The following is a 12,029-nucleotide window of genomic DNA, read 5'->3' as shown; positions in this document are numbered from 1 at the left end:
TTAATAATGCCTGATCCCTTTGCATGTGAAATGTATCACGTAAGAGAAAACAGATTCCACAAATCAACTCCTGCCCTATATATTTATACTATTTATAGATGTGTCTGATCTCAGACATAATATATGTTTTTATAAGGAAAAACTGCAATAGTGATCTACAAGAATCCACTGAAAGCCACGTCGTAGAATCTAATCGAGAAGCACATGTTATATTAAAAGTATTTGTTGATTAGTAAGTTTCGTAAATTCTATCCAGATTCTACAAGTGAAAAAGCTCTGAGGCTTTGGAATCTTTTTTATCTTTTTTTTTTTTTCTACAGCTAAAATATATTTAATGTCTAAGGAGCAGCTGTGGTGTATTTATCATCCTATCCTGGGTTCATTCTAGGTTATTCTAATACTCAAATAATATATTATTATTGTTTTTTAAAGCTTAGGACATATACATTAGATACTATCTATGAATATGTTTATTATTCTCCGTAATACTAGACTACTTACTATCAGGAATACAAAATGATTAACAGAGCAATTAGAAATGCAAACAGGAGAACCATGCTCCCTTCAAATAAAGGAAAAAAGAAACAAAATAAACTATGGGCACTTGTATATTTCCTTCTAACACTATCCACTATAGAAGGCTTAAATAGCTGACAATGAGTCATTGTTTACTCAAATGTTAAACAAATTGAACATATAAGTTAACTTCTAAGTTAGAAGTATTTGGAACATTTTCCAGAGCCTATTTTGACTGTGTCAATTACCTAGATACCAAAGTTGTTGTATTGTGTTGCTTGATGAACTAGGACATACAGCAACCCTCAAAACCAGTATAACAAGCCTGGCAAATAGCATCGCACTGGCGTGACGCACAGAATCCATCACCCTAGGGAAAAACGCATTGGGTCACAGTACAGAGTCTTTACATGTTCCATATTATTTCTACATAACGTTTTGGGATAGAAGCGTAAGCTATGAAGTACTATCCCATAAAAAGATAATATTCGGAAACAGCTCTGCCACTGAACTGCTCCCCTCAACAGAAACAAGTGGGACTTTAAAAAGTTCTTCTTCAGAAGCATTTCTGAAAAATACAGCGAAAGGGGGCATTTTGATTTATAGTTCCTTGTCATTTTTGAAACTGCTTAGTAAATTCAGGGCAGATAGGAGTATTATGATAACGATGGCTTCATTAGGTTTAAACCTCATACCCATTTCAAACTTCTAGACTTCATAAAGTAGGTCATGTAACTCCTTAAAAGATTCCTGTTTAAAGGGCAGAGTTAGTGGTCTCCCATATTAGAATCCACCATCCAGGTGTAGCTGCCTGTTGTCAGTGCACATACATGACACCCGTACCACACACCCACAACCGCATGCACACACCCCAGCAATAATTTAAACACAGTATAGCTACCGTGGATACTACAAGCATTTGTAGGCATTTCCACTGCTAGCTTTCCTCTCATATTAGAGGTATCCTATTAGTAACTACCAAAAAATTATACAAATCAAAATATGTTACCTTTGTTCAAACAATACTGCAGTTCATTATACAACTGAAAGTGTCATCCTTAATCTCTCAGGAACCAAGATAGTGGTGGGTTCTTGGGAGCAGAAGTGGTGCGGAATGGTTTGAGGCAAAACTGAAACATATTGTTTAAGTAAACCTTAAGGGGAGGGGATCATATGCGCAAATGATGGATTTTTTTTTTTTTTTGTATCATCTCCCACAAAGCTTCCCCAACCCCTCCCCACCACTAAACAGAACACACACTGCTGATATTAAAGGACTGGAGCTCGGAACACCACCCTCTGCCTTTTTTTTTTTCCTTCTTGCTAAACTTTATTACTGTTCCCTCAGTTTTGAAATAATAAACCGACATTCATTAAATAAAAATGCCATTGCAGAGAAACCCATAACTAAATTTATGTCTGAAAACTCTGTGAAAAATAAAATAAAGTAAGACTAAGATACTCTCACCATGCTCCATGCGAACAACCTACAGCCTCAGTTCCTAAAGTTTTTCCTGACAAATCCGTAAGAAAAGGAGTAGTTAGCAAAGAGAGAATGCCCCTGATTTGAACTAAAATCTTAGCTCTCAAAGAAAAACTGAGAAAGACATAAGGTAAGTCAAAACTGTCAAATTTCTATGCAGAGAACACGTCAACTTCCCTGAACATGCGGAATACTTTTGTAATTGTAAAAGCCTTAGAAGACATCTTAAGGTATCTCCGTGATATCTAATTTCAGGATATATTATTTTTTTAAAATACGCTCTGTGTAACGAAAAAAATAAACAAAAACTCTCAAAACAAATTTAGGGTTAAAAGCCAAGTCCAAGACAAGTAACCAGAAGATTTAGACCTTACGAAAAATTCACACCAGCAACATTGATACTCAGTTCTGGCCCACCGAATGGGGCGGAGGGCCCCGTTTCTGGGTGGAGTATCTTTCCCCAAGGAAGGAAAAACTGGCACAAATCTTTCTGCCCTCCGAAAAGATGTTCCTACTTGCCAGCTTCTGAAGTTACCCTGATGTCAATGAACATCACCAACATGTCTCTGAACTGGAGAAAGTTCTGTTTGCCTGTGTAAGGTCAGGAAGAGAGAAAATGACGATTTAAAAAAAAAAAAAAAGGAAACTAAAAACACCATGTGATACACAGGGTTAAAAAATTATTTAAAATTGTGCGAATAGAAGAACCACCAGTAGAAACGCAGCGATCCTTAAAATTAACGTTTTCAATCTAAAAATATATTTTTGTAAAGTTTCATCTATTTTCCTTCCTCTGCACATAAAAATGATTAATGTCACAATTAAACTTCCACATTTCAGGCTCTTGCTAACAGGTGTAGCATTCTTTATGTAAACACATTCATTGACCTGTCGCCATTGATAATCTTAATTAATTCATCTCAGTTGAAACAAAAACAATGTTTTTTTTTTCCAAATAAGAAAGAAATCACACAACACAAATACCCACTCTCCCCAAAACCCAAAAACTGTTTAAGTTACGGTAACCTGAAATGCACCAGCCATCACAGAGAGCAATTGGAGAAATCCAGCAGTGCTCAGCAGGAAAGATTTTTAATAACAGATTGAAAAACAAGAATAAAAATAACTGCATCAACAGAGCCTTTCTTCCTCAGGCCACAAGCCCGTTCTTACTTGAACTTTTTTTTTTTTTTTTAAATGGCATTTTGGCCACTAAAACCAATCCAGAACATTATTAAAAGTTAAAAGCTACCAATTACTTCTGTCTGTTCTTTTAAAGCAAAGTTTGGCATTACGTCAGTTGGTTTAAAGAAAACAAGAAAGAGAGAAAGAGTAGGAGAGAAAGTTTCCTGCTTGTATAAACTAAACCACCAGGGAAGGTGTCTAGCCACTTGTAAAGTATTTACTGCAGGTTTTTAAAGAGCTAGAAACATTTTAAAAATTAAAAGTTTTCTTTCTTATTTTTAATGAAACATGCTTAGGACAAAAAGCGTACCCTTAAAGCCTTTGAGGGGAGCATTTTGACATTATTTGTATTTCAATTAAAGCTTTGAATCAGAAAATGATTCCCAATGGGGCTTCAAATTTGAAGTGCATAGATAATTTCATCTTTGTTTTTGCTACTTGGATTTGTGCTCTTAGAAAAAAAAAAAATAGCAGGGGTGGGGGGGGACAAAAAGTTGACATTGCTACCATAGCCTCAGCCACCAGTCAGCCTTCTTCTCAAACTAACAACAATTCAAATAATTTTCATCCACAGATCCTTCCCCAAATTCAGTGAAAGAGGTCTCCTTAAACCCAAAGATCTCTTTCTAAACTAAATCCAGTCCCACGTTATTATACCCATTAGAGAACCAAACCAAAGACGAACAAATTCAGTTCCCAGGGACCTGAAAACCACAAAGTGATAGGAAAACCCTAGAGGTGACCATAAGAGTGATATTAAGAACAGTATTTATAAAGGTCATATATAACTAATCAAATATCCTATACGAATAAACAAACAGCCTAAGACCCACCCACATTTGAGGATAAATTTTTAAAAGTGGTTATTCCCTCTGCAGCTCTGTTCGCTACTGAACAGTAGCGCTTGGCATTTTCGAATATTTACTTTAATCCACTGGTTAAAGCCTGAGGAAGACAAATAATTTTGATGATTGTAAAAAAAACTCTGCTAAGTTTTTTTCAATGGAAATAACTGCAAAGTGCATTAGTCTTCTATATACGTGACCATCACAGGAACTTCAGAGAAGAAGATGAGATTTCTATCTGGCAAAGGATGTAAATTTCTTCATATTTTAGCTAAGGGGAGCCCTGCAACTTCATAAATTATAAAACTATTATAGAAACAAAGAATTCATTACCTTCTGTCTGATGATACCAAGAGCTGTAGTCATCACATAAAGTAGAGCCACGTCTAGAGATGCTGTCATGAATTTCCCCAAATTTCAATAAATAATAAATAAGGTAGATAAATGATTAACAGGACTCAGGATTAGTTATCCATGGTACTAGTAGTTATAACCAGCAAAATGGGGAGAGAAAGAAACCTGTTACCTGAAAGCTTGAGCAAGGATGAACATCAGAAAACAAGTCCATACAACTTGCCTGTTTTTATCAAATTGATTGTAACTTGTGAGCTGCGATATTTGGGACAGAACTGTCTCAGTTTATAGTTTTCTGTGCCTGCCAAAAACAGATGCAGACTACCACACTAGCTGTCCTGCAGAAACTAAATTAAGCAAAGGCAAATACCAAGTGGAAAGTTGTCAGTCTGTTGAATGAATGGCTTCATTTTACACACCAGAGACTATCTTAATAAGAATATGTTTTAATGTGCACCAGTCATCTTATTTTAAGTGTATCACTTACTTCAAAAATAATAATTTTCCCTTTAAATCAATTATAAACACCTGCCCATAAATTTCTTAAAGTCTATTTGGCTTTACATACAATAGCACAGTGTTACTACATTATTGTTTGCTACCCAAAGGGGCAGTGAAGTAAAAAAAAAAAAATAATTTCTATAGTACATGCATTATTAAAAAACACTAAAAGGCCAGTTAGCAATATCTGTGCTCATTTCAAAATCAAAATAAAGTTCTAGCTCAAAAACAATTTTCTATAAGTCTTTTCAAAAATTTCAGTAACACCTACTTACTTCCACAAAGAAGGTAAGAAAAGAGTTTATTAAAACTTAACACCCTTTGGCATATCTTAATAGGAATGTGCATATCACTAACAGCAAATTGTGATCTTTATTTCTCTCTCTCTCTGCACGCACACGCGCGCGCGCGCACACACACACACACCCCAAATAACAACAATAATAGAAACATCACTGAAATACTAAGATCTTAAAAAGCAGCTTTTCAACAGATGGATCCATTTCCCTGTTTTGAAGGTTTTCCTTATGAATGAAGATTCCTTTATGTGTATTACAGAGACCTGTACCCTGGAAATCACAGTAAACTCAGAAGTAGTATGTGACTTAAAAGAAAAGTAAAAATAATACTGAAAATATGGGAGAGGCATGTGCAACTCACTTATGATCAGTACACTATTATAGAGTCTAACCTATTTTCAAGCAAAAATTTTATTAAATTGTTTAAAACACTAATCATCAGAATGCTGAGCTCTAAAATCAGCCTCAGATCTCACTACTATGACATCGTTCTCCTTACTTTTCATGTTACCTTTCAGAGACAAAGGGCAACATCTAAAAAGCAGCAGACACCCTTACAGCGTCCAGAATTCAAAGGAGTGACAAACTTTTTTTGTAAGGAACTTGCTGTGTTCCACCATTTACTTGGAGAGCGTCAGACTTGATTATTACGTGTAGGAAAGCATTCTATACACATATATCCTAACATATAATATATATATTGGGAAGCCGTAACATCAACTCAACCGTGGCAAATAATACTTTGCCAACGGAGTATTAATGAACCCTCGGAATGCTTCACATTTAGAGAAATCAAGTCAGAATGTGGCATTAGAACTCCATCTCCCCATCAGGAGTTTTATTTTCACACTGTTAATATTCAAAAATAATCGCCCAACTTCAGCACACTCATGGCACTATTTTACTGACTCTAGAGATGTTTTCATCCAGGGGTAAAGCTTTAAAAGGAAGTTATGAAATCTGAGGAGAGATAAGCTCTAAGAACAATATGTTTGACTTGTTAAGATTAAGCATGTCATTAATAAACTTTCACTTAAAAGTAAAAAAAAAAAAATCCTCAAAATGTTGGTATCATTTCCAGACTGTCCTGTCAGCATCACAACTTACAGGAAACGCTTCATCTTCCCATACAAACCCTGTATTTATTCACAACCCTGGCAGACTTGGAGAAAAAAAGCCCACACCATTTTTGAGCGAGTTTGCTTTTTTACATTAACCGATGGAATATCTGAGAAAGCGTCCTAAGCAAATGAGCAACATGTAAGAAACTTGACAACAGTGAGCTCAGAAACTTTCATTCTCATTTTGTCCACGTCAAGAACTGGCCGCCGCATTACTTTCCTTTGCTGCCCCTTGCATTTTTAACTCTGGCAGCCTTTTCTAAATGATCAACTTTTCCTAAAACCAGCAGGAAAGTAACATGATGCCAGCAAGATCCATAGGTTTTAACTTAAGAGCTGGATGACTTTGAAGAGTGGCTAGAGGTTCCTATAGTATTTTTTCCTTTGAACAATCATTTTAGCCAACAACCAGGCCTCGAGTAATCATTTCTTTATAATTCTCTCCCCAGTCCTATCTGGAGATCACTTCGTACTTATTTTTCCTCTCAGACCCTTCCCTGTTCACCTGGTGCCTTTATAAAAGTTCAATCAATCTCCAAAAGTTCAATGAATCGGCCCAACTTCTCTGCGATCTCACTTCTCCGCTCTGCTTCTCACCACTTACCTCACTTAAAACTCTGGCCGAGATTTTCCAAAATAGGATTAGGAGGAATATTCTATCATAATTTTGATTCATCAGTAAGATCCACCGCCCTAACTCAAAAACTTTGAACAGTATCAATTCTGAGGCCTAAAGACATATGAGGAAGTAAAGCAAGACCTCAAATTTAATCAGTCCAAGATTCCCTCTGAAACCGACCAGTCCTTCTAGCCTTCTAACTTAAATTGCTTTAGAGTCTCAAGGCCATAAAACAGTTACTGACTTCCCAGGGGAACCGGGAAGCACCACCATCTCACACAGGTACTAACAAAAAAGCTTTCCCAGCCACAAAAACAGCTTTGCACTTCAAACAGCTCCCACCTCCGCCTCACCCTGAAATTATTCATGGGGTCCTATAATCCTGGAGTTATTTGAAGGGATAGCCATGTTTGCCTTGGCCTTTCAAAGATGCGTTTCTCTGGAACCCAAACAGGAACTAGACAGAAGGCGAAGCGCCCGTCCGCCGGGATGTCCCACCGCTGTCAGGCATTTAATCACCGTCCAGTGTCCGCTGACCCGCGACACATGGGCATCACCCGCGCCACCGAGGAAGTCTGCCCCTTCCTCAGCCCCGACGGAAGCGCCTGGGCAGCAAGGCCCTGCCACATGGCACGGACAGGGCACAGACCCCTCGGCCAAGCTGCCCTGAGCCACGCAGAGGCGGGTGCATCAAGGGATGCGACACCCTCCTTCTCCAGCCCAGCTGGGCCTTTAAGGGAAAAAGTTTGAAGCCTGGCTTTGCAAACTCTTCAAAGCCAACGCCAGTTCCTGCGCTGTTTTCCCACTTTGGGAACCACACCAAGGGCCCCTCTCTGAGACCCTCCCGACCCTCCCAAGTTGGCCCAACTTACTACTCTGCATGCTGGTGCCTAGTCTGCTCCCGGCTTGTCAGGAGCCCCAGAAAACTTGCAGCGGCGGCGGCGGCGGCGGCCCCTCGGGTCCAACCACCTCCAGCTCCTCCGCTGCGCCCGGTAGGAGAGAATTAAAATCAGCCAGAAAGAGACAGCGAGGGGGAGTGGGGCTGCGAGGGGGAGGGGGCACCGGCCTGAAACTTCTTTTTTTGGCAAATGGGGATTTGTTTTTCCTCCTCCCTGGCGGCTGAACTTGACCCTCCTGACTCCAGGGGCTACTGCGGTTTGAAGTCGCTCGTTTCTAAGGCTCAGTTGCCTCAGACCCACCGAAAGGAGGAGAGGAAGGGGGGGAAGAGAGCAGAAGAGAAGAAAGAAAGAAAGAAATCACACGCGCAAAAAGGAAGAAAGAAAATGCATGTGAAACCCGAGAAGCCTGCGCTTGGCTTTCTGCACACTCTCCCTCTGCTTTTTTTTTTTTTTTTTTTTTTTTTTTTTCCAAAGAAAGTCACTTTTAATTCCCAGGGCTCCCCGCTCGCGATCGCCCACATTTTGCGCACACACGCGCGGGCGCAACACTCGCGTTGCGGCGCCCCGGGCCCGGCCGAGAGGCGCCCGCGCCCCCCGTTACCCCCCGCGGCCCCCGGCCCCGCGGCCCGCCCGGGCCCCTCCTTACCTGTTGATTAATCGTCAAGAACACCCTCGGCAGCCCGAAAGATGGTGGCGCGGCGGCCAGAGCCATGAACCGTCTTCTGTTGTTTGCAGAGTTGATCTTGGATTATTGGGGGGGAGGGGGGGGGAGAAAAAGGTCTTTCCTGCCTCCCCCCCTTTCCCTTCCCTCCCCCCCCTTTATAAAAAGAGAGAGAGAGAGAGAGTGAGAGAGAGAAAGAGAAAGGAAATAGAGCAAGGATGTGCCCGGTGCCGGGTGGGAGAGGGGAGGGGGTGTTGTTTTTTGTTTAAAAAAAAAAAAAAATAGGAAGGCGAGAGAGCGATCGAGAGGACGCGGGGTCTGGAGAAACGAGCAGCACCAAAAAGAGGACGCTTGAGATTGCAGTGAGATCGGGTCTTTATCAGAAATGTTATCGCTTGTCAGGACCTCAGTCTCCGCGCATTACGTCAGTTTCAAGACACCAACACTATTAATATCAAAGGAGCCTTCGCGGAGGAAAGCGCCACCCCAGACCGAGCTCCCTTAAAGAGACAGCGCGCGTCCCCGTGCCGCCGCCGCCGCCGCCGCCGCCCCGCCCGGCTCCGAGCACCCGCCGCCGCCGCCGCCCGCAGGGACCGGCCCCGGCCGCGGCGTGCCGGTTGCGCGAGAACTTCGCCCGAGTCGGAGCGCCTCAAATGAGAGCTGCGCGGAGCCGGGACCCAGCTACCTTCCCGCCCCGCCTCTACCCCCTCCTCCTCCCCCACCCCCATGTGTGAACGTGCGGGCTGGAAACCGAGGAAAAAACCGAAAGCTTTAGGAATAATGTGATAAAGGCTAGGACCTACCTTGGGGGGCTGGGGGCCAGGTGGGGGCCCGTGTGTGGCGGCCAAGCCGATGGTCCCAGAGCACCCGGAGATGCTATCATGAACAATCAGAAGAACTCTCAAAGTGCTTCTACCTTTTCAGATGTTACTTTCCCTTCTCTCTCCCCATACGACACGGAATTGTGTGTGTGTGCGTGTACGGCCCCTCCCCCGCCCCTTTTCTAGGATGAGAAGAAGTCTTAGGACACCTAGTCCGTGGTCAGTGTTTCCCATGCATTGGATGGCGAGAGGGCTTGAGCAGAACAACTTGAACTCTATCCTGAGTTGGAGAAGTGCGGACTGGGGTTGCTATGGTTTTCTGAGCCCGGGGGAAGCTAGCAAGCTCAATGGGTGCTTAGAGGGGGTACTACAAAATAGATAAAATGGGAACATTATTCAAATGCTACAAGATTAATACCTGCTGATCTTTGGAGGTTCAGTAGCAGATAAGAAACTCTGAATTAAAGCATGGCATTCTTTTTACTACTTCCCATCTCCAAATATTCTCACTGTTAAGTGAAATTCCCTCCACGTGAAATTACTGAATTGAGCGGGTTTTTTTCTTCTTCTTTTTTTAACTTCTAAAGATCAACAATGCATAAAAGAGACCCATGACAGGATTCGAAGTATAGTAGGTGTTAAAAACTAAGTAAACATTTCTTGGGCGTTTGGACTTCATTTTCTTCAGTTGGGTGACTTTAAGTGGCATGTTTTTCCTCCAGTGAAAGTCAGTTTAAAGTAATTTTGTGCTAAAAGGAGAAGCATCCTTCCTTCTCCAAACTACAAAATGATTAAAATTAGAATTTAGAGGTACAATCATGAATCTGTGAAATGAAGATGAAGTAATTTCCTCCAAAATATTTGCCACTAAATGATTCTTGCATCTTTTAAAAGATGAATATATTTTTGAAACATCAGAAGTGAAAAAGCCAATCATTAAAAAAAATTTTTAAACATAAATCCGTGCTTTTAGAAACTTACTCCCTTTTCTGTAAGGTCTTCATTTCTACCTAATATACCTAGTCAGACAGATATGTGATTCCTTTTTGTAGCATTTTTATTCCAGAAGGATTTTGGTAGCGTGTCCCATACACTCTCTAGGAGTAAAAAAGCAATAATTCTTTTGCAATAGAAAAAATAGGTAATAGAGTGGTCAAAATACAATTTCACAATGAGGCAAACTATATATTCCCTAAAGGAGTGAGAAGACAATGAACCTTAGATGCATGGAGTTATTCATATGTTATCATCAATTTAAATTAATTTGGGAACAGAGTTAGATTTATGTATAGTCCTGCTTGCAGGGAAAATTAATATCAAAATCCTGAGTAAATCTCATAGTCAGCTACTAATGACCACCTGCATATTTCCACACTAGAGTCATTTAATACTGTCCACCACCAATTTCCACTGTAAAAAGTATTCATATATTAAATATAGACCTTTATTTTTTTTAAGCCATAAATTAGCTTACCAAGTTTTATGGAAATATGCACAGCACAGTGAGAGGCATTTTTATTCAGGGAGAAAAAAAGGATCTGAGTGAAACATTCTTTAGCCATGACTAACGAAAAATATTAGATCAAATAAATTTTGAAATAGGCACCTCAGTGGTAAAACCATTTGTACTTAAAGGGTTAAAACCACCTAAAACTGCTGGAGTTGGTATCTGATAAAATCTGAAGCTACAGCATCTTAGCAGAAAAGTTAAATAGTACAATATATCACAAGGATTATCCCCTAATCTCCTTCTGCTCCCCAAGATTTAAATGGCATTTTAAAGGGGGAAGTAATCTTCCTTTCCATCACCCTCAAATCTAAGGCAATCATTAAGAGTGTAAATTTACTCACATGAAACAATCATTGATTAAATTGGTTCAAAAAAATTAAATTACATGCTTTTGCAAGCACAAAACCCTTGAGATGGCTGGTGTTTTTCCACCTGTAATAATACAAAATTTGACCATTAAGTGTACCCAAAATTATATATTATATAAAAAGTTAAAGCCAAAGGTCTGAGGGTGAATTATGTCCTTTAATTGAAAGGATAAAGTTACCCTTCAGGTACTGAAGCCAACAAATTCATGGTCACTTAAACATTTAATGAATGAAGTTTCACGGACTCAATTTTGCTAAAGCTTGCCTGAGAAATGAAGACTCTCTTCATGTTACTTTTTGTATTTCAAGTTAGAGTACAGCAGATCAAAATGCTGTCTGTATCAATCCATTTACATTAACCACAAAAGATCTGTAGAGAACTTAATAAAAGCACAAATATTTTTGTAAACTTTTTCAAGCAAATTACTTATTTATTTATGAAATAATTTATGAAGAAAATTTTTACCTTATGCTTTAGATATATTACATATGCTCTTGATTGACACAATATGTTTAAGCTCAAAGGCCCTCATAGCATTTTTTAATTCTAGTAGGAATATTTCAAAACAACCAACTAATACATGAGATCATAATTGTTTGACAGTTGTTTTTAATATATAAAATAAGTTATGTATATTGTTTTCCTTCAAATGTTTGTTGATTTGTTTTTATAGTCCTGGCATTTGCATGGCACAAACTGAATTAGGGGAAATATTAAAGATTTATTTACATTTATTATCGTCTGCTGTCAAGCATATGCAAAGCTCTTAAAAACTGTTCTCTTCTTTTGCTTTTATTTGCAATGCACTTCTGAACAATGGAGTCTGGATGTTAAAATAACAACCTG

The 12,029-nt window shown here is 39.7% G+C and overlaps 1 protein-coding gene across 7 annotated transcripts in view; it reads right to left on the bottom strand.

Annotated features, from left to right (window-relative positions):
- Positions 1–9,027, bottom strand: part of TRPS1 (transcriptional repressor GATA binding 1) — a 257,926-nt gene extending 248,899 nt beyond the window's left edge. For 4 of the 7 annotated variants that reach the window (XM_047725096.1, XM_047725107.1, XM_047725101.1 and 1 more), the window contains exon 1: positions 8,469–9,027. Coding sequence is in view for 1 of the 7 variants with exons in the window: in XM_047725102.1 (XP_047581058.1) it covers positions 7,796–7,805 (10 nt within the window). In the remaining 6 variants the exon portion in view is untranslated. Of the gene's footprint in view, positions 1–1,525; positions 2,588–7,795; positions 8,310–8,468 lie in introns of those variants that run through there. The other 3 variants (XM_047725100.1, XM_047725102.1, XM_047725097.1) reach the window with 2 other exon arrangements.
- Between the last annotated feature and the right edge of the window lie 3,002 nt (positions 9,028–12,029).

The sequence above is a fragment of the Lutra lutra genome, chromosome 4, assembly GCF_902655055.1.
Source record: "Lutra lutra chromosome 4, mLutLut1.2, whole genome shotgun sequence".
NCBI classification, from domain to species: domain Eukaryota; kingdom Metazoa; phylum Chordata; class Mammalia; order Carnivora; family Mustelidae; genus Lutra; species Lutra lutra.
Note: the sequence above shows the minus strand (reverse complement) of the source record. Positions and strands in the feature narration are given on the sequence as shown.